We start from the raw sequence: 27,939 nt of genomic DNA on the forward strand, positions 1-27,939 counted from the left end.
CCTTGTATTTTCGTCCAAATTTATGTTGTGCATATCTCAAAAAAGGTATTTTACAAAGTGTCATCAAGCTCCATTAAGTGAAATTGTGCACCTAGCTAGTATTTTAATTTGGATCTCTCACAGCTGACCAACATTTTATTTTAAGTCTGTGTCATATAACAGTAACTCAGAAAGTATTTGACATTAGAGATTATGAAACATTACAGGATTATTATTCAGAAGTTCTGTGCCTGCCCCCTTGGGTTTTGTTTGTAATTTTATTCAGCCAGACCAGAGTTATGGCCCTTCACTTAATAAAAAATATGCATAAAATGAATATAAAAGTTTGTGTCACACTTTATCTTAAAACGTATTTGACCACGGGTCAAAGAGGATGAATATTATTCAGCATGGAAATTTGTGCACCTAAGGTTTCATTCAGGATTTCTTTTGGTCATACTAGTGTTATGGGCCTTGATTAAGTAAAAACAAATGCATACGTGCAAACAAGTTTGTGTTGCCTGTATCTCAAGAAGTATTTGAATTAGAGTCAGAAAACATCAGGGGATTGTTATAACATGTGAACTTGTACATTTGGGTGTTCTGTTTGGGATTTCATTCAGCCAGTCAGGAGTTATGGTCTTTGACTTAGCGAAAAATACACATTATATAAAGTGGTGAAACATTTATCATAATTGTGTTGCATGTATCTAAGATATTTCACCCAGAGTCATGAAACCATGATGTATAGGTGGACGGATAGCCCAATGGTTTGCACACTGGCCTTCCAATTCTGAGGTCGGGGGTTCGATCTTGGGCAGCTACTCTGGAATTTTCAGAAATGCTTTTCAGTGTTTCCCACCCAACTAGACCGCCTCGGTAGCTTAGTGGTAGAGCGTCCGCTTCGAGTGCGGGAGGTCGTGGGTTCGATCCCCGGCCGTGTCATACCAAAGACGTAAAAAAATGGTACTAGCAGCTTTCTCGCTTGGCGCTCAGCATTAAGGGGATAATGCTAGGACTGGTCAGCCCGGTGTCAGTATAATGTGACTGGGTGGGGTATCATGCCACGTGTCTACGGCGTGATATTCCAGTGAGGCAGCACTATAAAGTTGGGCATTGTGCTCACTGCTACAAGTAGACACCGTCGTTTATATGACTGAAAAATTGTTGAAAAAGACGTTAAACCCGAACACACACACACACACACCACCAACTAGAGGTGTACTGGTCAGGAACCCAGGCAATCCTTGCGTGTATCAGTGCCATACACTGGGCACGTTAAAGAACCAGGCTGTCTATTCGCAATGAGCTAGGCTAAGTTAGCCGGACAAGCCTGTATCTGATTTCAAATCTCTCTGTCGTAGGGGCTTTGTCTCACTCTGTCCCTCTGGTCAGATCGCTCTGTGTCTGTACTAGTAGAGGACGAATTATGCGCCCTGTGTGGCTGCACTGGAACTATGTAAAGCGCCTTTGAACGTGAAATTGATCATGAAAAGGGCGCTATATAAATCTGATATAATAATAATAATTATGTACAGTGACAGGAGGTGGGGGCACCTGTGACCTTTATACACACATCTTGTTTTCAGTTTGGAACCACTCTTGTGTCTGCTTCTGGAAAATCCAATACTGGTGTCATATGAGAGGTCATGGTTGTGACCCCAGTGGGGCTGAAACCCACAACCCCCTGAATGAGCGGTTGACACCTTATCCACTAGACTACCGCTCCCCGTTTCAGTTTATTAATTAATAGGCAAGGAAAATTGCCATGTTATAACATGCAGCAAAGATGCTGTTACTGTGCTGTGGTAACTGAGGCCATCTCCTGTGTGTCATGTCCTGTATTTTGTGGTGTTTTCATTTTGTCAGATATACAATTAATGTCATTTGTCTTTGATAAAGCTTGCAAGACTGAAATTTAAGAAATAGAGTGACTGACAGATTTCATTTGTCCTATTTGATATTTGATAGACTCCCTATATACCGATTTGCTATTTTAAAGTTTTTTTGTTGTTGTTGTTTTCCCTTTATTATAGTGCCAAATAGAAAGATATTCATTCAGGTCTGGAGGAAAAAAAATGAGATGTGTAATATTAAGTTTAATTAAAGAAAATGCAGACATAAATTATTTTTTATGATTCTATTCTGTTGTATAGTAATACCATTTTACGTGAAAAAAATATTAAATTCACCAGAAACTTTAATCGAAATTTTACTGCAAAAGAACACTTTTGCCCATTTTGCAAATACAATCTCCCCGGATTTACATGAAAAAATCTTGCTGTTAAGTCTGATACTTTAAAATAGGCTGTTACATTCTTCAGTTTCAATTATGTTCTTAAATGTTTCATTTAAAATGAGTATAAAGTGCTAGTATGCTGTAGTTGTATTTACTTTTTTGTACATACTACCTTGTTGCATGACATAATTTTACCAACTTCAACAGAAAATTTCCTGCAATAAAGGCGTAAGTCCACTTACGCCCATCTTGCATATAAAATTACTCCAGATTTACATGAAAAATCATGCAATAAGGGCTTAAGTCAAATATTTTAAAATATACTGTTATTTTGTCAAATTTCATTCATGTTGTTTAATGTTTCATATAACATGTCTAATATTAAGTGAAAAACTTTGGTAAATTTGTATGTGACTGAACACAGAAGAAAACAAAGTAGTTTTTTTCTTCTCTTGTAAAGTTTTCAAAAATGTAGTTACGCCCTTATTGCGTTGAACCCTCGTAATGTATTATGCAGGTGGTATTGTGAGGGAATAGGATATTTCCTTCTTTTGACGCGGATAACTTGACACTTGGAAGAATTGAATTCCATATCCAATTCCAGCTGACACTTTTCGAGTGTTTTAAGGTCGTTTTGGAGGGTACTTTCAATCGTATTTCAGGTGAGCAATCTAGAACCAATATGGTCCTCTTGTTTTTATTTTAGACAGACTCCATATGACACCAACACATTTGTCTTATTATAGTTTACTATAGTTTACCTATAGAAGTTTCTTTTTAATATCTCAAACCAAACTTGAGTATTTGGGGAGAAATAATGGATGCTTTTTCTGTTACCATGGTAACAAGTCATTAGATTTGTAACCATGACAAGTTCTAAACTCACAAACTAAGATAAAATAGATATAAAACAATAAACATTTCTCGGTGTTTCTTTATTTTGGAAAAATGAGAAAATACAATTTTTACCTTACTTTTCAGCTGTTTTGAGTAAAAGAAGAGTTATCTCCCTTTATATTTTTTTCTTCAAGTATTATAATGGGTATTAAATTAAGAATTGAATGGTATTTTTCTGCGGTTCATCGATGTATGAACTGTCAGGAAGTTTACACCTAATTTGCATAAACAGCGAAGGTGTTTATGTAAAAATTAGATGTAAATTTCCTGACAGTTCACACATCGATGAACCGCAGAAAAATACATTCAATTCTTATAATTACAACAATAAAAACTTCTTCCATTTGTTTCCTATTTGAAAAAAAAAGCAACCTTTTTACTGAAATGCAAGCATTAGGAGTACCTGTGTTACGCGCATTAATTTCTTCGTCATGGACGCCGGCAAACGACTCATTTGCATATTAATTAGATCTAATGAATACGTGATAGCTTCATTGAGAAATGAAAGTTGGTCACGTGTGCTGAAGCAGCCAACCAGAAACGCGCAAATCTATGAATTGAGTAATAGTTGTAATTATTGTCAAAATGAATTGCACACTGTATTAGCAATGAATGATCAGGTAAAGTTCTAATTTAAGTAAATAATAACTTCAGTATGGCACTTTTTTAAGCATACCCCCTCATAAACCAAATATTCACACACTTGGACGCATGTATATATAAATCAGTTTTTTTAAATACTGACTTTATTCAGATATTTGGCAACTAAATCAAGAAAATAGACATATTTTATAATGTAATGATGCATTTAAAAACAAAATTGGATCGGGGGCCCAAAATACCCCTTACCATACATGGTCCTTTTGTAGCTAAACATTGAAGAGAAGTTTCAATAGAAAGCATAAATATTTGTTTTCTTATGTGTTATCAATTCGAAGAAAGTTCAGAATGTTTTATTTTTCAATAATCAATGTCTTGATAAATGAAACAGCCAGAAATAATCATACTTAGATTTTTGTGCATACATGTGTATATGTTTTAATTTGAACGTTAGCAATGTTACGTGTTTAAGAATGCAGAGTAAAATGTTTTTCGTGCTCCATTTGACTCAGGCAGGCAAAGGTAAAATCAGAAGAAATCAACACGGAAAACACATGTTTTGGTTATGCTTAAATCACGATACTAATGGTCCTCCTATTTCAGCGTAAATGTCCCGAAAGAACACCTGATCCCTTTCTAAAGCTAAAGGCCACTTATCTAAATAAGTCATTGTTTCATATAAAAACGACCACAGTACGCACCTTTATAGAACATAACTTCTTTCTATACCTAATTTTCATGAAATTTCTATCTTAAATTGACGGAAAAATAGAAACAAATACAGACGGTTAAATAGTTACTACACAGATGCCAGTCAGTGGTGGTTTGCTACCCCACCCCCGACCCCCAAAAGAAGCATCTTTGCTCTCGTCCGCACAATAAACTCCAACTTTCGTTTACGATTTGAAAAACTTGCCATCGTTGGAGTTTAAACATGAAACCCGTCTTATTTCATGCAATTTGCATTCTAGCAATGAACATATATGATTTAAACACATGAAAATGCGCTAAAAACAAAAACATATCTATTTGCCTTGGACTTCTTTCGACTACACCAGGGACCGAAGTACTGACCTTATTCCTATAACCTAAACATAAGAGATAAATCATAAACTCAGCTTCAAATTACACATTCTTCCCTGTATCATATGTTTACTGCCCGACCGATGATCTGTAGACTAGCTACAATGCCCACTTACTGTTTTTTTCGGATTTCTCTTGAAAATAGTAACTTTAATTCTTTGTATAGGTATCGCATAGTAATAAGGCGCTTTGAAATGTAAACAAACAAAACTATAGCAAAAATTTAAGTCAATACACAACGTTTACGCTGCAGATAGTAATTCCTCGTTGGCCGAGCGGTATTGGTATCCGTCTTATACTTTTTCGTCGGGAGTTCGATTCCGTAGTATTTAAAAACTGTACTTAATTTCGTTTTTTTTTTCAATACGATTCAACGAAGACAACACAAACTTGTTAATCTAATACTAACTTGTTCACCAGCTTATATATTATGTCACTGTTATCACGTAATCATGTTTAAATACGCTTCATCTTTAATATGATCTAAAGTTTTTTAGGCTTTCGTGAATAAATTGGAAATTAGAGACAAACAAACTTACACAAAGTATATAAATTAAATGCAAAATAAAATAAAAAATGACGGATGCAAGGTTCGAACCATCAAAACTATCACTACAAAATTATTATGTCTATCCACTCAATCTACTGCGCCATCAAGCCAACTATTGATCTTACCTTCAATATATTTTGTTTTAAAAGACAATGCTAAGTACTGATGGTTTATTTACATGTTGCTAAAAATGAAAACGCCATAACACTGTGCGGTACTTATAGTGAGTGTTATGCTAAATATTTATAGTCGATCTTCGTCAAACGAATAGTTTAAATGAACGATGTAAGTGGTCTATACAGATCACTTTGTTTCAGAGAAAGAAAAGTATATTTTAATTATGCTCGTTATTAATCTGAAAGTCTATTGATTTGATATCATTTAATATTTGATACATTTAATACACAGTCGCATTAATGGAATGTTAGCGACAATAAACTGCATTTATACATGCAAAATAAATCAAGTTCAGTCAAGTTATACAAATATTAAACTGATGTACTTTCAGTTTCGCTTCCCTGCTCTCTTGCTGTAAACGCACCAGTCAAGGAAGTAGCCGCTTAACTCGGACTTTATAGATTACGATATATCTTTCAACATGAATGGTTTAAATATGGAGGTATCAGGGAGGAAAGTATTTTGTAAAACAGAAATGTGTAAGCCTTGTGAAGAACGTGAATTATCCACGCGCGCTGATGGCTTTTGTAGTGGGTGTGAGGAGCACATATGTAAACCTTGTTTTGATACACATAGAATATGGAAGCTAAATCGTGGACATACATTGGCCAACTTTGACGAGACAGTTGTAACGAAAGAACAGGCCGAAGATTTAGAGAAATGCGATCAGCACTTCAGTGAAATGATAAAGTTTTATTGCTTTCAACACGAGCAAGTTGGCTGCGGTGAATGTATGATTCTTGAACATAAAACCTGCAAAGTCGAGTACATTCATGACAAGGCGAGAGTGTTCAAAGGCAGCCAGGAGTTCAAAACGCTGATCCAAGGAGCCGACAAGTATCTCAGGGAAGCGAAAGAAATTTCATCCTCTATTAAGAAAAACAAGAAATTAGCTCAAGATATCAATGAAAAGTTCCTCAATGATGTAAACATGTTCAAAGAAGAAATGATTTTACATGTCGATAAACTGACAAATGCCATATTAAAGCAAGGACAAAATATTAAGGCGACGGACATGAAGAGTATGGATGAGTTAGAAAAGGAAAATGAAGATTTGATGATTGAAATATCTCGCTTGACTGAAATTTTCGAGTCACAGACTGATCAACCTCTAAAGCTCTTTGTAAGTTCAGTTTTACAAAAACCTAAACTGAATCAACTTCGAGAACAACTTGACAGCATGCAGGACAAAAACAAAATTGAAATTTACGAGTTCCAACGTAATAACAACCTAGAGCATTCCGTAAAAGATGGTAAACAACTTGGAAGTATACAAAAAATCAAGGGGAGGAATGAAACGGGTATTTATTCTTCATTATTCAATAGAATAAATTATCCTTTAACTTTAAGTTATTATATTAATCAATATAGAAATATCTGCACTGGTAAAAATTAAACAATTTAATATATCGCCTTTTTAAATAAAATAAACTGAATGTTTAATCTATGATATATATCTTAACAGTAGTTCGACCTTTTTATCTATTGATTTTGTTAAAACAAGTAATTATATCAGTGACCCAATTTCCAAAATAGTTTGAAGTTGTAAATATATAGTGAAGTTAATCCAGTTAGTTGATTAATAATTTGTAGTTTGTTATATATACTCAGATTACTTAAAAGACACGTTTTCCAATACAATACATTGTATTTTAAATGTTGATTTACGATTAATTTAGGATTATCTTTTTAAGATGTAAAAGGAGAAATCAGACCAAAGAAAGGAACCCCGCTAGCTCAAGGCCCCGTGCCCAGGAAATCCCAGGTGAGTTCATTTTTTCTCAAATGTGTTTTTATTATTGTACAATCGCACGCTTTACAGCAGAGGAGCTCATTTTTTAAATGTATTTGGCTTCCAGTTTTGAAATTAAGACCAGAAGTATAGATGTAGCAGAATTCAAATGTATAAAAAACTTACAAACACTTTTTCAGATGAACGTATGGATTTTGTCGATGAAACAGCAATTTGATTAGATTCCTGTCATGATTTTTAACATAACCACCTACACATACCAAGCCAAACTTTTGTTTAAAAATATTCAGCAGTTGTTACACAATTACATTATTCTAATTTGACAATTTGAATTATCTTAGTTTCATGTTTGAATACTAAGCCGGTGGACAACTATTGCTCTGCATTTACATAAAGAGTTAGAAAAATATGTCAAAGAAGAGCGGAAGAACAAGTCGATTTTTAATAAAAAAATATAGCTCTTCAGATAAAAAGAAATCAGTTCAGAAAAAATAAAATGTTTCCAAAACCAAACAGCATTTTTAATGACTGAGGTCAATTTAAATTGGTATGGAACCGTCTTAGTATCACTTTCGTCGAATAAAACCAACTTAGTATTTCTTTGTAAGGATTTAGTATCTCCTAATAGAGATTTTCAGCTTACTTCGACGCGTACTGCGGATCACGGACTACGGACTAACTATAGGGGTTTTCTCAAACTGTATATGTATAACTGAACAGTTGCATATTTAGCATCCGGTTCTAATGCCGTAATACTGTTTTCATTTAAAATGTCTGAGAAAAGACAGCTATAAGATTTATCAATATCCGTTTTATTGTATATGAATTACCAATATATTTTCTTAACAGTATGGGGGCATTTTAAATTTTTTTCACCCTTTTACCTTTTATATCGCTTTTTGATTAATGTATATTTCAAATCTTTCGACTACCGTATTTATGAACAAGTAGCTAGAGGATCTGTATCGCAAACCTTTTTTTTTATTTGAAGTGCTGCAATTTATTTATATGCTTGCTGTCAATTTCGTGAGGTTCTAGCTAGTAGTTGCTAGCAGTGAAAACAGCTGTTGATTCAACGATCAACATACCCTATAAACCAGAATTTGAGCCAATGACCTTCTGGTGAGGAGAAAGACACTCTTCCCCTGCGCCGCAAGAGGTTCACCGACCCTTACGGTAGAGGATCACAACAATATTTTTGGTATCAAAAATGTATTAAGTGTATATGGAGCATGCGCTTTCGTATTATAGCACGCGCGACGCTGAAATGCTATTGTGCGACGCACAATTTTGAATATGCACGGTACGATGCGTGACATTGTAATGCATCGCGGTAAAAATATGGCGCGCGTGGTATTATTATATTCTTAACCATTTCAAACCCTACAAATTCAGTTTTATACGATACTGAATTCATTCAGTATTCCCGGTCACCCTACCATGATATACGTGATGGCTACATAACGAATTTTTAAACCAATATAGACCTTGAGTTTTCATGAGTTTACGTCTTTGTTCAAGTTCCCTGAAGACAAGTATCTAAACATACCCCTTTTTTTGCATGTGTTCGACTAAAAAGGCTTTGTAAATAATGATAAAAGGCTAGTCTCGACTTCAAAGCTTGTTGTATCAGATGACCACACAGAATTGCTCAAATGGCGTCATAGGAGTTGACAAATTCAAAAATATAATCTCGTTGACAATTCTATGCATTTACTGGCCATAAAACATTTTTGAATTATGATCGGAATTTTGACCTTGGACGCTTCTCAGGCCCTTTCTTCCAAAACAATTATCGGTCTCAGCTGGGTTTTAGATTGAAAAGATGACAGCTAGTTTTGATGGTACTTAAAGATTAGATTCTCGTTGGTTTATACATATTTTATTTTGCAATATTTTTACAGCATGATAACAAATATATAATAAAGGACTGGACAGGAAGCTTTATAAGCTTAAGGTTGTCCTCTCCCTAGATTCACGTTGAGACTGACAATCCATACTGAATAGCCACTTGAAAATAATCATGAATTTAAATCTTAAATTTTAACATGCAATATTGATATCAATGACAATGTTTCATTATCAAACTCAACTGAGACCCAAAATGTTTTGAAAACAGAAGCTCAGGAATTCAGTCTTGGCGTGATCTCAGTAATCAAGATCATTTTTCAAAATCTGATATCAGATCATGTTAATATGAAGAGGATATTCTTTCTTTTTAATTTTCAAACATGCTTCCCGTATGTTTTGACAAAGTGTTGAACTAAATCATTTAAGATATTTCATTAAACTTCTCATGATTTTATGTAACATTCTACAGTTATCAAAATTAATGAAAAACAGTGACTTTTTCAGTACAGAAGTCTGCGAGAACACGGTATTTATACTATGCAACAAAAATTAAACGGACGTTTGTTTTATTCAAAATGTATCTTTTCTTTTTCACAATAATATTTTGTACTGTTTTTTTCTTATGTTGTTGCTAGGAAATACAAGTCTAGGAACCGTATGGACGGACACAAATTAAACCCAAACTGTTTTTTTTATATAGGAATCGCCGTTATCTTCAAATCCACGTTTCAAGTTGACTTTTTTAATGCATGAACATATTAAGATGAAGTATTATCGTTGCACTGGGGGTTCGAAGTCGTTAGCGTCGCGCAAAAGAAATGTCTCCATATCAAAACAAAATGTTAAAGCATACGGATATTAGAAGAACATGTTAAAGGCAAGTATAATGCGACAGAGTACCGGTATTAGGCTGAATCTAGAGGCATCCTACATGTAGACATTTATGTAGCCGACTCGTTTAAATGTGACATGAACTAAAAATAATAGAGTATGACATCTGAAAATTGCGATTACGAGAGTTAAATGTAGCCTGTTTACTATCCATATATTTTCAAACGTATGTATTGTATTAGCAGATAATTATATCACAATACACTAACTGAGAAGGCAAAAATAACTACACATATAGGTAAAAGAAACATATATACCATAGGTATCTTTTTTCTTGCGAACCTTTAAATATTTTGAGGAAACCCCTACTGTAAGTACGCAGTCCGCTGTCCGCAGTCCGCGTCGAAGTAAGTTGAAAATCTCTATTTAGTTGGGGTATAACAATATGCTAGTGTCTGCTTTTTTAAAACATTGTTTAGCAAGGGCACCGTTTTGCGGATGCACACGCTTCTTTTGTTGTCTCTGTATAATAGAAATATTGTCCTACCCGTGTGTTTTTATGCCCCCACCTTTGTGGGGGGCATATAGATTTGCCCTTGTCCGTCCTTCCGAGAATGTTGTGTCGCGCCTAGCTCCAAAAGTATTTGACGTAGAGTCATAAAACATTACAAGAATGTTGGACAGCATGTGTAGTTGTGCACCTGGGGTTTTGTGTCCGAATTCATTCAGTCGTGTAGGAGTTATGGACCCTGACTTTGTAAACATTGGTCATTTTAGTGTTGTGTCGCGCCTAGCTCCAAAAGTATTTGACCTAGAGTCCCCAAAGTTTACAGGAATGTTGGTCAGCATTGTGCAGTTGTGCACCTGGGGTTTCGTGTCCAGATTCATTAAGTCTTGTAGGAGTTATGGCCCCTGACTTAGTTAAAAATTGGTCATTTTAATATTGTGTTGCACGTAGCTCCAAAAGTGTTTGACCTAGAGTTACCAAAGTTTACAGGAAAGTTGGTCAGCATGTGCAGTTGTGCATCTGGGGTTTCGCGTCCGGATTCATTCAGTATTGTAGGAGTTACGGCCTCTGAACTAGGAAATAATTGGTCATTTTATTGTCATGTGTTGGGGGCATCTGTGTCCCATAGACACATTTCTAGTTTATGATATTTTCTAAGTCCAAAAGGGGCCATAAATCTTGCAAAAAGCAGGATGGAGTTATGCTTCTTGATGTACTGAGTTAGCTTTTGATGTTGAACACGTGTTTTAAGTTTTAAAGCAACAGCTTTGATAGTTTAGGAAAATGGCTGATCTTAACACAAAACTTAACCAAGAAATCTGATATTTTCTAAGTCCAAAAGGGGCCATAATACTTGCAAAAAGCAGGATGGAGTTATGTTTCTTGCTATACATTGTCAGCTATTGATGGTGAATAAGTGTTGCAAGTTTTAAAGCAATAGCTTTTGATAGTTTAGGAGAAAAGCTGACCTAAACATAAAACTTAACCTGAGACTGGCCTTTGGGATACACTAAAAGTTATTGTACCAAAGATAAATCGCCTTCATAATTAAGCTCTATCTAGAAGATCGTTAAGTACCTCTCTAATGTATTGGTCAAGACTGTTGGGCAGCCTGGGTTCGATTCCCGACTCAGACATTTCGTTTTCTTGACTTAGCATTTTTCAAAACAGTTTACAAACAGTGCGTCATAATAGTAAAGTATGACGTTTTCATTTGTTTTTGTTTCAAAAAGTAGAATTTTTTCTGAGTCAAGAAAAACTGTTAAATTGAAGTAAATATCTAACGATCAGTTATATCTTCCATTTGGTTTTACGTTGCCATAGAAACATAATGACTCCCATTTTGATGAATGCTAGAATAACGTTGTTTCCCTGAGACATTTTGCTTTATACAGAGGGGCCATAATGTCATTATGACATTGTCACAAACAATTTTTAGAAATATAATAGTATGATGACAACATGATTTTAGGCAACCATGAATAATTTTAAAACCTCACTTCATTTAAGCCGGTTGCTTGCTTAGTATGTTTATGTTGGTAAGAATACCCAATGACCTTTCTGGTAAGGGTTAGGGGAGCTCCGTGGCCGAGTGATTAAGGTTGCTGACTTCAAATCACTTGCCTCTCATCGATGTGGGTTCGAGCCTCACTCGGGGCGTTGAATTCTATATGTGAGGAAGCCATCCAGCTGGCTTATGGAAGGTCGTTGGTTCTGCCAATTGCTCGCTCGTGATGAAATAGTGCACGGAGGGGCAACTGGGGTCTTCCTCCACCATCAAAGCTGGAAAGTCGCCATATGACCTATAATTGTGTCGGTGCGACGTTATACCCAACAAAATAAATAAATAAATTTCTGGTAAGGACCCAACTTGATAATGCGGTGGTTTTACGTATATACAAGATTCAAGTGTTCAAAATTGTACAATGTTACAATAGCTGCTAACGCAGTTGAGGCACCTTTGCTAAAAATAAAAGCAACTAAAATGTTAGGTAATACAAATTTTAGATATATGCATAGTCACACCAATAGTATTCACAGTCTGAAAAAATACGGGGTCATTTCCTGAAATAGTTATTTGAGCCGGAGTAGAATTGTCCTGGCAAAGTATTTAGGAAAATTGAAAACAGCTTCGCTAAAATATTTAATCTCCTGCAAACCATGTAATTTTTATTTCAGGGCATGGATAAAAGTAGGCATAATTACATGTTTTACAGTATAATTTAAGCAGACCCTTTATTTGGGCAGTAATCAGTGATTTGAGAAGAAAAAAAATATGTAATGATCAAATCTAGACATGCCCTTGAAGGAGGGGGAAATGCGCCCTTTTCTGTAGTGAAATTTATCAAAAGACGACCTTTTGAAACTTAGGTACATTTCACAAAGGGAAACATGTTGAGGAACGAAAAATGAATCTGTTGTCTATATAAAAGTATATGCGTCAAGCGACAAAAATATTGAAAATTGGGAACAAGTTAAGGACTGTTGAACACATTACTGTGCTGTTATGTTTTGCAGGTACCATTGATAGATTACTTTTTCATTAATTTAGAATAATTAAGATTGATAAACTGTACTTAACGCAACAATTTATATTTGTCTTCCTTTGAGTAAAGAGGGTCTATGAAATATTTCTGTTACGATGTAGACTGCATACATTTTCCAGTGATATTTCTGTTAAATATCCTTCAATACTTGAATTATCCTTCTATATGTATACACTTTACACATTAGATACAAAGAATGGGATTGCTTTGGGAGTTTATGTCTGTGTAATTATTTACAGCCCTTGCTGGACAGACAACTGATTTGCAGAAACATTGCTGTTGATGGAGAATATCTCAGGTAAATCTTAGATAAGAAGATATAGACGTTTAGAATATGTCAAGAAAAGTTAAGTTAAAAATGTTTTCCACACAGTATAACAAGCTTCTCGGACTGTAGGCGCCTGCTTGACTTTCAATAAGTCAACTTGAAAGACAAAGTCTGTAACCACACACCTGAAATAAATATATTGCAATATTAACACGACTGTATGTCTATCATTACAAAGCATCTGCAATACATGTCTAATATTTAGTTTTTATCTTTACAAGACATGAGTTTTGTGCTCACCCAGTCGCGAAATCTGATGAGAAAAAAACGCTTTATTTGCCAATTTTCAAATCGCTGCAGAAAATTCCCTGCAAACGATAGCACCAACTGATATTCTGTTTCATACTCCGGTACCACTGTAAAATCGGAAAATAAGCTAAAATGTATGTGCCATCCGTACCTTTTTCACTATTCCAAGTTTCCTAAGGCCCCTGCTAAGATGACAACTCCGCTTTAAATTAGCTCAACGAAGGCATGTATTCGCATCTGCAAGTCACTACGTCATAATATTAAGATCACGGCTACGCAACTAATTTTTTATCAATGACCGAAACTCAGTTCTTACCACTGAAACTTCAATTCTAGAAATTATCATTATTTTAACGTACAAATGTGCACTTCAATCCTAAAATTGCTTCCTATTTGTAAGACCAATTCGACGATAACAACTGAAAAATGTTTACTGCCTCCTTGACTTCAACGCGGATCCCTTAAGTGGTCAGTATCCTCGATTTATCACAGTTGTTACCATTCATCGTGTCTTCATGCGAAAAGTGGATCAAATGGGATAATGTCCAAACTTTAAACACTCAATGTTTTTTATATGACCGAAGGGACGTATTATGTTATGATCCCGGTGTCAGTCTGTCCGTCCGTCAGTTAGCAATTTCGTGTCCGCTCTGTAACTCTTGAACCCCTTGAATGATTTCAAAGAAACTTGACACAAATGTTCACCACACTGAGATGACGTGCAGAGCGTATGTTTTGGATGTCTCATTTCAAGGTCAAGGTCACACTTAGGGGTCAAAGGTCATATGAGTGTGTTTCGTGTCCGCTCTGTAACTCTTGAACTGCCTGAAGGATTTCAAAGAAACTTGGCACAAATGTTCACCACACTGAGACGACGTGTAGAGCGCTTGTTTCGGATGACTAGCTTCAAGGTCAAGGTCACACTTAGGATTGAAAGGTCATATATGACTTTGCTGTGTCCGCTCTGTAACTCTTGAACTGCTTGAAGGATTTCAAAGAAACTTGGCACAAATGTTCACCACACTAAGGCGACGTGCAGAGTGCATGTTTTGGATGACTCGCTTCAAGGTCAAGGTCACACTTAGGGGTCAAAGGTCATATATGTTTTTGCTTTGTGTATATTGCTTTGCATTGCAGTACTCTTGTTTTTATTTGGCAGATCCCTTTTTGTTCTCTTACAATAATTTTTTTTTGAATTACTCCCCTTTTTTGTTACTATAAATAGTTTATTTTGAAACTTTTTATTATTGGCAGTAGGGAAAACCCGATACCACTTTTCTGTAGTACAACATGGATGGTACATCCAATTTTTAGATGTATTTTGACATAACTTTACCTGGTAAGAATTTTTTTGTTGACTTAAATTATTATTATTATTATTTTTTGGAATTTCTTCTTTTTGTTGTTCCTGTCCTTTGGGCTTCAACAGTCAAGTTCTTTTAATTTTACTCCCATCCTCTGATGTAACCTTTCGGGCGTATATTGCCCCGCTTGGCGGCGCTCTTGTTACCAGGAGGGGAAGGGGCCCAGGCCTGTGATTTTGGGGAAATATATCTCGTTTTTTTTGGCAAAGGGGAATAAAAAAACAGATGTAAAGTCAATTTTTGGGGGAATCTATATGATTTAAGATAATTTTTTGAGGGGAAGGAAGGGGCCTTTTAACGGCCGCTATCATAGAAGGAAAAAAATCCTGCACTTCCATATATTCATACGCAAATTGAAACTATTCAACCGATAACAATTTCTTACACCCTTCAAAGCAGCACAATGCAGTTTTTGTTATGTTACTTCAGAGGGTAACAATCTCTTGTTACAGTAAATAAAAGTAACAGAAAGACAAACCAGCAACTATTGACTATAACAAAATTTTATTCATGAATTTAAGCAATAATACAAATACCTTTAAAAATGTCAAAGAGCCGTAATTCCAATAATATGTGTAAATAGTCTAAATCCTGTCCAGGTCAAACTTAAATCAAATCAGAATAAATTCCACAATGTTTCACACAGTTCAAAAGTAACTTTAGAATATCCAAAAATTATAATTCCTCTCTTCAAAGATAACTTTTTAAATCCACAAATTTCAGTAAATCCTTCAAATAATCCTTCAGAATATTAAATATCCAAACTGGTAATAATTTGTTATCAAGAAATACAGGAAAGTTTCATCAATATCTGTAATCTTAATTCTATACAGTAGGTTCTAGTTCTAATGTCAGACATCAATCTATTTATTACTGAGTAATTTTGTAGTATACTTTTTGTACACTTGAAATAAAACAAATACTAAAGTTCACTTGTCAAATAATATGACTTGTGAGTTTATCAGTTATCATGAAATGGATACGTCCTCGCGTTTGTGCGGGAATCACGTTATCATTGGGGATTAGTACAAACACAAATTGTGACCTAAACGCTATGATGACACTTTGCAGTTACGTGGATAATGGAAGTGGTGATGTTGGGCTGTTTGTCGACAAGGAACGCGCAAATTCTCAACAATACTTTGAAATAGAAATATTAAGCTTGGGCCAACGTGGCACTATTGGTAAGAACATATTGTTATGTCATATAATTTGAAAGATGTTGATTTTCATATTTTTAGGACAAGTGTATAACGTTTTTTTTCTCCGTTTCAATATAATTGTGTGTTTAGTTTTGACTACTTAAAATACGATGAAGCAATGACAAAATACTTTTGTAACAACTTCATCAAGCCTGACTGTTGTACACTTTAACAGAAAAATGAATTTTGATACTACTGTTTAGATAAAACATGATACCAACTGCAGAAATATTAGATTAACGTTTGTATGTACATAATGTAAATGCATTTACAATACACATGTGATTTATAATTACAATGCTATTGATTCTATATTTAACTTGAACTTAAGGAAAAGATATACAGTAGAGGTTTGTATATTCGGATATTCCCTTTTATTTGTATGTCTTTATCACCTTCTGTCTATTTTAAACGAACACAATTTGAACAATGTTTCAGAGAGAAATGTATTAAATTTGATTTTGCAACTTTCAAATTAACATTGTAACTAGAAGTTAGGTCCTTGTTTGGTTATCTGTCAATATCGCTTTCTTTGTAATATTACAGATTACAGTTTGTACGTTTTTCTTTCATTGCCATATTAAAGTTTTATTTTGCAACATATCACATCGCCTGTGTGACTAGAAGATACGGTTCTTGGTTAGTTATTTGTGTAAATCGCTTTCTTTGTAATATTACAGAACACAGTTTGTGCGTTTTTTTCCATAGAATATCACATCGCATGTGTGACAAACAGTGACCGTCTTTCTTTTTTTTTTGTTATCTATCCGTATCACATTCTTTCCTTTATTACATTATATTCATATTTCTTTTCGGAAAAATGTGATATGTAACAATGTTTACAGCATGATGTAGGAATATCGAACAAGGCATCTTCATATTTGAAGAGGTGTGCAATTATCATTTCACACTTTGAGGAATGTCATTTTTAATTTGATACCGAAATTATATAAGGGACTAAACACTTATTGGAAATTCCACATGCTGGGTTAAATGAGTTATTATTGATATAATCAATGAAAAGTAGAATATTACCAGTTAACCAACCTTTACCCTGCTAAATTTCTATAATGGACTGGTCCATCTTTCAATTAGGACAGTACCATGTATTATTTGAAGGGGTGTTCACTGAAAATTTACTGACTGAATAGCGAACAGTGCAGACCATGATCAGACTGCACGGATGTGCAGGCTGATCTTGGTCTGCACTGGTCGCAAAGGCAGAATCACTTGCCGGCAGCAGGCTAAAGGCTAAAGACATAACACAGGAAGGATCTTCTTTTCCGTTATTGACCGGAGGTCACACTCCGACTTTGCTGTAATACTTTTATTTTTTAATTTGTTTTGTGATAATCTTTTCTGTCAATAGATAACCTTTTTGCAAGTAAATAGCATTAAGCGCCTAGTCAAATTTAATTGTTGCAGTCTTTAACTCAATGCAAATGTATCATATCCAAAAGGAGATATGAAAAATAAAAACTCATGCGCAGAAAACCAAAATAAACACAGTTTGCTTTAGCGGTATTAAATCAACAGAGAATATGATATAGTATTATAGTTAAACCAATGATGCAATGGTGAAATTGTATTGGGAATTTATGTGTGGTATAATAAGACACATTCAATGACAGACAATTGTAGTGTTATAACAGTTTTTGCGAACAAAATATATTACAGGTAAGTAGTCTTACTGAGATACAATCATGAACCCGTGTATCTTCTATTTATGTTTTCTATATAAATAAAATATAAATTATTTTATCACACAGCCTCATAAGTAATACAAAAAAAAAACATGTAGATAAGATATTTTGTGCACTTTTCAACGTCTTTATTGTAAAGCCTTGATTTTTATTAAGTTTATATTGGATCAAATTAACTAAAGCAAATTCTAAAAATGTTTGATTGCGGAGTCAGGACTGAATGCTATCATTCATGAAGTAACACTGTTGTTAGCTCACCTGTCACATAGTGACAAGGTGAGCTTTTGTGATCACCCTTCGTCCGTCGTCCGTCGTGTGTCCGTGCGTCCGTGCGTCCGTCCGTCCGTCCGTCAACAATTTCTTGTCTGCACGATAGTGGTTTCATTTATGATTTTATTTTAACCAAACTTGCACACAACTTGTATCACCATATGATCTCGGTTCCTTTCTTGAACTGGCCAGATCCCATTATGGGTTCCAGAGTTATGGCCCCTGAAAGGGCCAAAATCAGCTATTTTGACCTTGTCTGTGCAATAGCAGCTTTATTTATAATTTGATTTTTACCAAACTGGCACACAACTTGTATCACCATAAGATCTTGGTTCCTTTATTGAACTGGCCAGATCCCATTATGGGTTCCAGAGTTATGGCCCCTGAAAGGGCCAGAATTAGCTATTTTGACCTTGTCTGCACAATAGCAGCTTCATTTATGATTTGATTTTAACCAAACTTGCACACAACTTGTATCACTATAAGATCTTGATTCCTTTCTTGAACTGGCTAGATTCCGTTATGGGTTCCAGAGTTATGGCCCCTGAAATGGCCAGAATTAGCTATTTTGACCTTGTCTGCACAAAAGCAGCTTCATTTATGATTTGAATTTAATAAAACTTGCACAAAACTTGTGTTGCCATAAGATCTCAGTTCCTTTGTGGAACCGGCTAGATCCCATAATGGGTTCCAGAGTTATGGCCCCTGAAAGGGCCAAAATTAGCTATTTTGACCTTGTCTGCACAATAGCAACTTCATTTATGATTTGATTTTAACCAAACTTGCACACAACTTGTATCACCACAAGATCTTGGTTCCTGTCTTGAACTGGCCAGATTCCATCATGGGTTCCATAGTTATGGCCCCTTGAAGGTCAAGAATTGGCTATTTTGGCTTTTGCAGCCATATAGAGACTTCATTTATGGTTTTATTTGATACAAACTTCCAAATATCTTCAACAACAATAAATCTTGGATTCCATGACAAATCAGATCCAATCGTAGGTTCCAGAGTTATTTTATTAGCTCACCTGTCACATAGTGACAAGGTGAGCTTTTGTGATCACCCTTCGTCCGTCGTCCGTCGTCAGTCCGTGCGTCCGTGCGTCCGTCAACAATTTCTTGTCTGCACGATAGTGGTTTCATTTATGATTTTATTTTAACCAAACTTGCACACAACTTGTATCACCATAAGATCTCGGTTCCTTTCTTGAACTGGCCAGATCCCCTTATGGGTTCCAGAGTTATGGCCTCTGAAAGGGCCAAAATTAGCTATTTTGACCTTGTCTGCAAAGTAGCAGCTTTATTTATGATTTGATTTTTACCAAACTGGCACACAACTTGTATCACCATAAAATCTTGGTTCCTTTATTGAACTGGCCAGATCCCCTTATGGGTTCCAGAGTTATGGCCCCTGAAAGGGCCTCACTGTATTTAGGCATAATATGGTAAAATAAAAGAACATTTGACAATTTAGATAGGTCTTTGACATTAGCAATGACCGCAATACATAAAATGATCTTTGACATTGGCACTGAACGCTTTACTCTTTATTGTGACTGTGCTGTACAGCCCAGAAAAACTGTGACACATACTTTTCATCTTTCAAAATTTAGCACACAGTTCTAATGAACAACATAGACACCAAAGGGGGAAAGTAGAAGATAATTTTTAACTCGACACCACTGCCTTCATAATTAATGAGTACTCAGATTTCCCCCACTGTGTAAATGGTACAGAATGCAGTACAAAGGCATTTCTATTCCCAGTCCGTTTGTTTATACGTATGTCATATGATATACTTCCACAGATACAAATATCATTCAGGTGAGCGATATAGGGCCATTGGCCCTCTTGTTAGAATAAATGTTAAGTATCATAACCAAATGCACACTAAGTATTCACGACCACCTTTCCCTTGATTCTTGCTAAAACTATCACTAGTGTACGTGAGATCAAGTATCAATGTCATATGTCATCCTCGAGTGATTTTAACCTAGGATATTTGTTGTGTACATCACTATATGGTTAACATTATTACAATATACCTGCTGTAGTACTTTAGCTACGCCCTAAAGATATGGTTTCATGTGTCTTTTATACATGATATATGACAATGTTGAGTACGACAAGTTTTCCTATACACGTAGCGGGAACAAAACTATTGGTTTAGTGGTATTCGTTTAAAAGTTTCTTTTGCTACATTGAACTAACATATTCTGTTGCTTTTATTATTAAATCTTTATATTCAGGTTGTATGATGAAAGTGGTTCTGGGATAAAGTTTGGACGAAAATGCAGTGTTGGTGACAGAATAGGTTGCAGATTATATGGGTATGATATTTTACACTTTATTTTAATTGTATCTATTTGCAGATATTTAGGTTCATAAAGTAGCATAAACATACACATCATAGTTGAATCAAATACGATTTTTTTTTAATAAATAACGCAACTGCCTCAATATCTTTCAAAGCATATTGAACAAATCAAAATATATTGCGTGTCGTTGCAGGGGTGTTTCTTAAAAGGTGGGGCAATTATAAACAAATCCTAAAATACGTGTTTCTACGGAGAGTATTATCCGCCATTATAAATTTGCCCTATTGCAATTTTCAAACGTTTTTATGAAAATTCCATTCACAAAGATAACAAATTGTAACTTCCATGCGCGTAAATTGAATGATGTCAGTTTATTACTCCCGTGTATGTAGATGACATGCAGCTACAAATTCAATTCACATTATTTTTATTAGTTGCATTAAAGATTTGCGTGGTAACATTTAATTCATATGAATCATATACATATAATTATCATGCACATATAATATACATTTGTAAAAGAGACCATATTTATCATATCTATGACGTCGTGCTAGTGAAATAAATTTGGTTTTACTCAAAGGTAATAAAGCTTTAACGTTTAACGTTACAAAGGTATTGGTCGAATTTACTTGTATCTACAATGGGTGAAGAATTAAGAAACTTCGATGTTTCAGCAGCAAAAACTGACATATGATTAAAAACAATATTATATCTGTGTCCTTCCACATTGCATTTATTGAAGTCGTTGCATATAATTTGTTTTATAATTTTATGCAACTCGTTTAATGAAAAGACACTCATGTAATAACATGTACTATTTATTTCAACAGCCAAGCAATCAGAAAAAAAATGATTCGTAAAAGTAAACAATAAATTAAACTGAAACTCTAAACTTTAGAAGGGTGCCAGTAATATTGTTACTCCGCTACATAGAAATTACAGCGTCAGAAACATTGGTTTCCTTTTCTCATTGGGATGGCATATAGTGGTCTAATGACAGGGTAGCGTTCGTACGTTGAAAATAAGATTATTATTATTATGAAGGGTTTTGAACCCGGTTCGAGCCCTACGACTTGTTAAATTTTGAATTGTTCGAGTATTTATATACTGGGCCAAATACTGATTTGTACATTATGTCTTCTTTTTGCATTTTTACAATGTTTGAGTGAATAAGATGTCACCAAACCTCAGGAGCGATCTTATAAGGTTGCAAACCTGTTTTATGCCTTAGAGAGCTGTTGCTGACTAAGAAGGTTTGAACCGTAGCACAGCCAGCATTGCTAAAACTGTATCGTTGATTTAACTTAGATTAATCCACAAAACCACCAGATTTGCCGAGAAAGATTAATGTTTTTGAGAGAATTATAGGATGTTAACTTCTCAAACAGGCCCACCCCTACCACTAATACAAATATCAAGTAAGTATATTTTTGCAAATGGTATGGGAATTTGGAGCTCGTACCGACGAACCAATCGGCCGCATGTCATGTATGAAATAGTTCAACAAACGTTCGCGATGAACAGCTGTAGGTTATGAAATTGTTCTTCCATATTCGTTTAGACAATAGGTTCAACTGCTGTGTTCACGGTTTGATATCATAATATGTTTATAATGTATTAATCCAAACGCTTTCTACTAACAATGAAATTAATACATTTTTCTTAAAGATATCATAAGCGATACTTACAGAAAGTCTAGAGACAGCATTTATACAAAACTAATTACTTCGGCTTTAATACACAAAATGTACGCGAATATTGGGGCATTTTTCTACCAGAATATATAATTTGAAAATAATTACGGATCAAATTTATAAGATTTCCATACGTACCTTTGAATATTACAGGTATACGGTTGTGTTTACAAGGAACGGAAGAACGGTAAGGAATTGTTATGATGTGGAGCATGTAAACAGTTTATCTCTTTTAGGCTTATATTTATTCATGCTATGAAGTAGTTAAGCAATTTGTGTCGTGATTTGATTAATCAATGTATGTTCTGACATTATTCTGTCAAGTAATATACTTGGTTCACTCGGGTGCGTTCAGTTCTTGTTTGCAGTTTTTGGTTGCAGATCTATAAGGCATTCTTCCTTTTGTCATACATTTATGGTAACTAGAACTTGAACAATTTTGATGTCATGCAAGAATAAAAAGTTTAACATATAAAAGTAAAACATAACAGACCATGCTTTATCAAAAAATGACCTAAACAGTCACTTGTATAAGTATATAAGTTATCTTGAAAATTTGTGTCTGGAAAACATAAAACTAACATATTCAAACTGAATCATTAAAGATACCAACCTTATTATTGTACGAATTGACAAATAATAAAGAAGAAAACAACACATTTTTGTTAAACTTCAAATTGCCGAAAGCAATCACAATCTAGGAAACGCACGATTTAATTGAAAATTACTGTTTTTTCAATTATTCGTTTATCATAACAAATTCACCGTCTTACAAAATTACCCAGAATGGACGAATTTTAACATTATTTTGTCGTCATGTTTCAATGAGCATTTTAGCATGAAATTTAACAAGGTCTTCTTAGTGTTTGTCGTCTAATTTCACAGTTCAACGTTTGGATGCTTGAATATTTTACTACTCGCCCAAATGATACTATTCCTGTTTTTTCTAAATCCTGAACAGTAGTAATTCACGATGGCATAGACTACTTGATAAATAAAATCATTGTTTGGAGTTGTGACACGAAGGAATTTTATCAAGAGAGCGTTGCCCAAAAGATAAAATAATACGCATCTGAACGTAAGAACATAGATTTTATTTAAGAGAAAATCGCTTTTGGAGATCTATTATTTTAATTCTTACAAAGACAATTCTCTACATCCTTGACGATATCTACCAAACGTTAACCAGTGTGTAACATATAGATAGTTATTCTGTTACATAATACTTCAAGACTTAAACTTAAAGAGCATAACAAGCAGCCTGATTTCTATATGTTTAAATATTTTTTGTTTGATATGATAATGACTGATTATTTCTAGTTGTAAAATGTTTTGAAATAAGTTATTTGTATCATGTTTGTGAATACGTTAAGTAAGATCTATATGTTATAAAAAAAAGAACTACTTTGATAATTCGAAATTTATATTTGTGTCTTAAGACCCCTTTCAATATATTTATAGAAGGATTGTCGTGACACTTTGATATATGATGACTAGCAATGATTTTAAAAATTGAAACTATATTGTACCTTCTTTGTATGATCTAGAGCGAATTGAGGTCAACTTAATCTTATTTCATCACAATGCGTTGTATGAAAGGAAATAAAATGTAGTTCCGAAAAAATAAATTTATTTTGGTTGTTTTACAAAGTAACTGGTTAGAACCATATCATTATACGAAAAAATAGATATTTTCCTATTAAAAACTTTCAACGTTAACTTGTGAAATGAACGCGTGAACATTATTTTATTATTTCTTTACTTTTTTTGTTTTGTTTTTGGGTTGGGTTTTTTTTGTGTTAGTAGTAAACTCGTTTTGTCAACATTTGGGAAATAATGCAAACCTCGGCACCGCTTAGCTTGATAGTATTCTCCTCATGGTGAAAGCATTTACTTTTCTGTACAAAACCATACAATATGTATTTGCTTAAGATAAGTTTTAAGTAAGTTTTACATTGTTTCTCCTTTCTAAGCTTCAGTCAATATAGTTATTTAAATACTTTATTAATTACTCTCTAAGCATTTGAAACACTTCTCCTATCTGATTGTTTAAGATTTCTTCTTTGATAGCTGTGCTATTGACAAGATGACATATATCAGTTTGTAACAGTGTATTACGATAACTGTACCAGTGACAGCATCGCTTATATCTGTTTGTTACGGTGTATTACGATATCAGTATAAGTGACGACATCATTTATATCTCTTTGTAACAGTGGTTGCGATTAGACATTACAATGTATGTGCATTATGGTACCTGTACCAGTGGCAACATGACATATCTGTTTGTAACAGTATACTACTTATGCATTACATATATCTGTCTATCACATTGTATAGCGATTATTTTACCAGTGACGACATGACTTTTATCGTTTATAACACGTCATCACCTATATCTGTCTTTAACAGTGTATTCCTATTTTTGTATCAGTGTTGACATGAGTTATCTCTATTTGTAATAGTGTGACTACTGAACCAGTGACGACATTACTTACATCTGTCTCTAACAGTGTATTACGATTACTGTCCCAGTGACGGCATATCTTACATCTTTTTATAACAGTGTAATTGCGATTACTGCACAAGCGACGTCATGACTTATATCAGTCTATAACATTGTATTTCGACTACCGTATTAACGACGAAATGACTTATATCTGTTTGTATCAGTGTTTTGCAATTACTGTAACGGCGAGGACATTACATATATATTTTACAACTCGTCTCCAAGCTTTTTTATGCATTAAACCAATAGATACTTGAAATGATTTGAATTGAAACTCATTACATTTTAGCTAATTGAACAAAATCAGTGGTCCGGCAGGACCCATGCAGTCAAAATAGCAAAATCTTAGTTAGAAATGTACGCAGTATTAATAGTGAGTATTTTCTAGAAATGAATTTTAATGAAAATAAGTTGTTATTGCCTCAAGAGCTTTTTCTGTAATTCTAATTAACTTTTGTTAAAGGCATATTCGAACTGTATAAGAAAATGCTAATGATAACGTGATGGCAAAAGAATCGTACAAAAAATGAAAGTTTGAAATTACTTTTTTCTAAGAAAAACTACCTTTTAACATGAGGCTGCCAATACATAATAACACAGTCATTATGAAATCACCTAAGTATTGACAATTTTGTTAATCATTTGATATATATCCATGTATTTCTTAATCAGAACCAAACAAGAGAAAGATAACAAAGAAAATGTCCTTCATATAACGAAATCATGGCCATAGCAATCGTGTCTTCTTTCAATGTAAAGCGAATTGAATTAAGACTTAACTAAGTCGCCTAACTGTTTGAGTTCTTTTGACAGTGTTGTATAAATGTAAACCATTATTTGAGCCGCGCCAAGAGAAAACCAACATAGTGGCTTTGCGACCAGCATGGATCCTGACCAGACTGCGCGGATGCGCAGGCTGGTCTGGATCCATGCTGGTCGCAAACCCACTATGTTAGTTTTCTCATGGCATGGCTCATTTATGTACTAAATCGGGTAGTTATTCAAATGAATGCGTCCAAATAGTCACAGTTTTAAAACTTCGTCAAAAGCATGTCACTTATGATGGTGCGTGTCTGCTTTGATAAACTATTAGTGTATAACTTAAGATTAACTCATTGATTATGTCATATATGTTTCCTTTTATATTTCTTTAGACTGGAGACAGATTATATTCATTATACGGAAGCCGATACTTCGCTATTGGGATGTACTCTGTAGGAGAAAAAGTAAAAGTTATACTGGATGCCAAGATGCCAGAGGAGTAATTAAATAGACAACTACTGACATATGTGATATTATTGCTAAGCAGAGAATAATATAAAAGAAACGATTTAATTTACATGAATTTACGTTTGTATCACATAATACTGGTGTACTGATAAATGCAGTAAGATTAAAATTTGGTATAACAGGACCAAAAATATTTAAAAACAAGAGACTACTTCTGGGTTTATATCGTTTGTTTAGATTTCCCATTAATGGGAGTCAAAATAAATATATATTTTCAGTTATATACAGATTTAAAAGTACCTGTGTATATATATATATATACATCAAAATAATATATATACCCTTTTGCAAAAACCGCATTTAAGTCATGAAGCAGTCTGGAACGAGCCGAATGTATGGACATCTAATGTTGATTATTTTCTAAAAGAAAAGTGCAAAGCATATGGCTGTAAAATGTAATATACATTGTATTACGGGTCGGGTATATTCTGTTTGTCATGGTTTGATATGCAGGCAAAAAGTATTGCCCAATTATAAAGAAACAAAAACACAAGTTTAAATGTATCAGTTGAAAATTAAATTCTGTATATATCTTTATCACACTATTGCTTTTAGTTATGAACACGGCGTGGTGTATACTCTAAGTATTATAATATGAACCGTTTTACTGGCCATAAGTGGACCTAATGTTGGATAGTCTTAGCAAACTTACACGGAAAGATATGTCATCTCGCATAGACGCCTTCGAAATATCTTTTTCATTTGGCAGTGCGTGCTTCAAATTTCAACAAACAGTATGGACGGCAGTGTATTGTGATGATGGTCAAACAACAGTATAAGATATTTTGTATCAAAAAAGGCCACGATGACTGAATAGGGAATCATGCCAGTGTATAGACTTTATGGCTACTTGTCGGTGAATGATGGAAAACGATAAAATTCATTTTCTGGATTTATTCTGTATCAATTGCAAGATTTGTTTTCGTTTTGTATATACCGAATTTGATCAAGTTTATATTTTATTTGTCTGCCTTGCATGTAGAAGTTTTAAAGATGAATATGCTTGGAATTTTAGTCTAGTTTTCTTTCAACAAATACAGCATAACCGTTTTCGTCTTTTATTCGAATTGATCAAATCTAATGCAATCGCTGGAAATACTCAATTGCTATAAGTTAATACTATATACTAGTATCCGATCTTGAACGAAATGGACGAAAATCCAATACTACGATCCTTTCTTTGTTTTAAGTGTGCCATGACATTAAGTACAGATTTATTAATTGTAACAGAAGAGATCACTCTGTTGCTATACGTTAGCTGTACGTTTTCTAGTTGGAAATAAAAATCTTAGATTTATATGAACTTGCAGTTCAATGTTACATTTGCCTGTTAGATGATAATTGAAATACATTTTGTATTTACTATATGTATTTAAATTTTACACATAATAATACTAATGTTTACATGTGAGTATATTCAGAGAAATTTTAGAGTGAAACATGTCTTGTATTTTCATAATGTAAAATATTAAATGGTACGGAACAACAATTGAATTTGGAAGAATAAGATTTATAGATAATCGAGAATTATTATATGTACAGCAGAGAGTTTTAAATAAGCTGAATGCTTTCTACTAAAGCATGTTTTTATTATATATATATTGTATTGTGTATATGTTAATAAGGTAATCAATAAATAGTGTTTAAACTAAAATTCGTAGTTTTATTTAAACACAGCAATATTAACGTCGCCACGCAGGCGCCGAAAAAAAGTGTTGCTATATTTGATCTCTGTTTTAAATAAAATACATTTCAGAAAGGAAATGATATAACAGGATGGTGTTACACTAATTAGGAAGGCTTTCAATATTTGATGTCAAACATGCGCCATGAAATAGTGCTGCCATAGACATAAAAGAATCGAAATGATATATATTTTAGCACAACCATTTAGCATTTAGAATCTGCTATACGTCGCGTAGAATTATTCACTCAGGTTACGCCCATGAGAAACTTATTCTGCACGAGTAAAACCTCTTTGTTTTAAATGTAT

General features: G+C 34.1%; 1 protein-coding gene and 1 non-coding gene across 3 annotated transcripts; both read left to right on the forward strand.

The window, feature by feature from the left end:
• Nucleotides 1-852: 852 nt before the first annotated feature.
• Nucleotides 853-924, forward strand: Trnas-cga (transfer RNA serine (anticodon CGA)). The gene has a single exon. It is a non-coding gene; the product is annotated as a tRNA-Ser (tRNA).
• A 4,690-nt stretch (nucleotides 925-5,614) lies between these two features.
• LOC123526538 (E3 ubiquitin-protein ligase TRIM33-like) lies at nucleotides 5,615-26,205 on the forward strand. Of its 2 annotated transcripts, XR_008366599.1 has the most exons (5): nucleotides 5,615-6,826; nucleotides 7,220-7,290; nucleotides 20,382-20,462; nucleotides 22,301-22,334; nucleotides 25,811-26,205. XR_008366599.1 is itself a non-coding variant. In XM_053520598.1 (4 exons), the coding sequence occupies exons 1-4, from the start codon at nucleotides 5,947-5,949 to the stop codon at nucleotides 16,169-16,171; spliced, it is 1,155 nt and encodes a 384-aa protein (XP_053376573.1). In that variant the 5' UTR covers nucleotides 5,615-5,946; the 3' UTR covers nucleotides 16,172-19,477. The 2 variants fall into 2 exon arrangements, 1 of the variants encoding a protein (XP_053376573.1); XM_053520598.1 differs by lacking the exons at nucleotides 20,382-20,462; nucleotides 22,301-22,334; nucleotides 25,811-26,205 and adding exons at nucleotides 13,254-13,312; nucleotides 16,027-19,477.
• Nucleotides 26,206-27,939: the final 1,734 nt, after the last annotated feature.

Source organism: Mercenaria mercenaria, chromosome 1 (assembly GCF_021730395.1).
Source record: "Mercenaria mercenaria strain notata chromosome 1, MADL_Memer_1, whole genome shotgun sequence".
Lineage (NCBI taxonomy): Eukaryota > Metazoa > Mollusca > Bivalvia > Venerida > Veneridae > Mercenaria > Mercenaria mercenaria.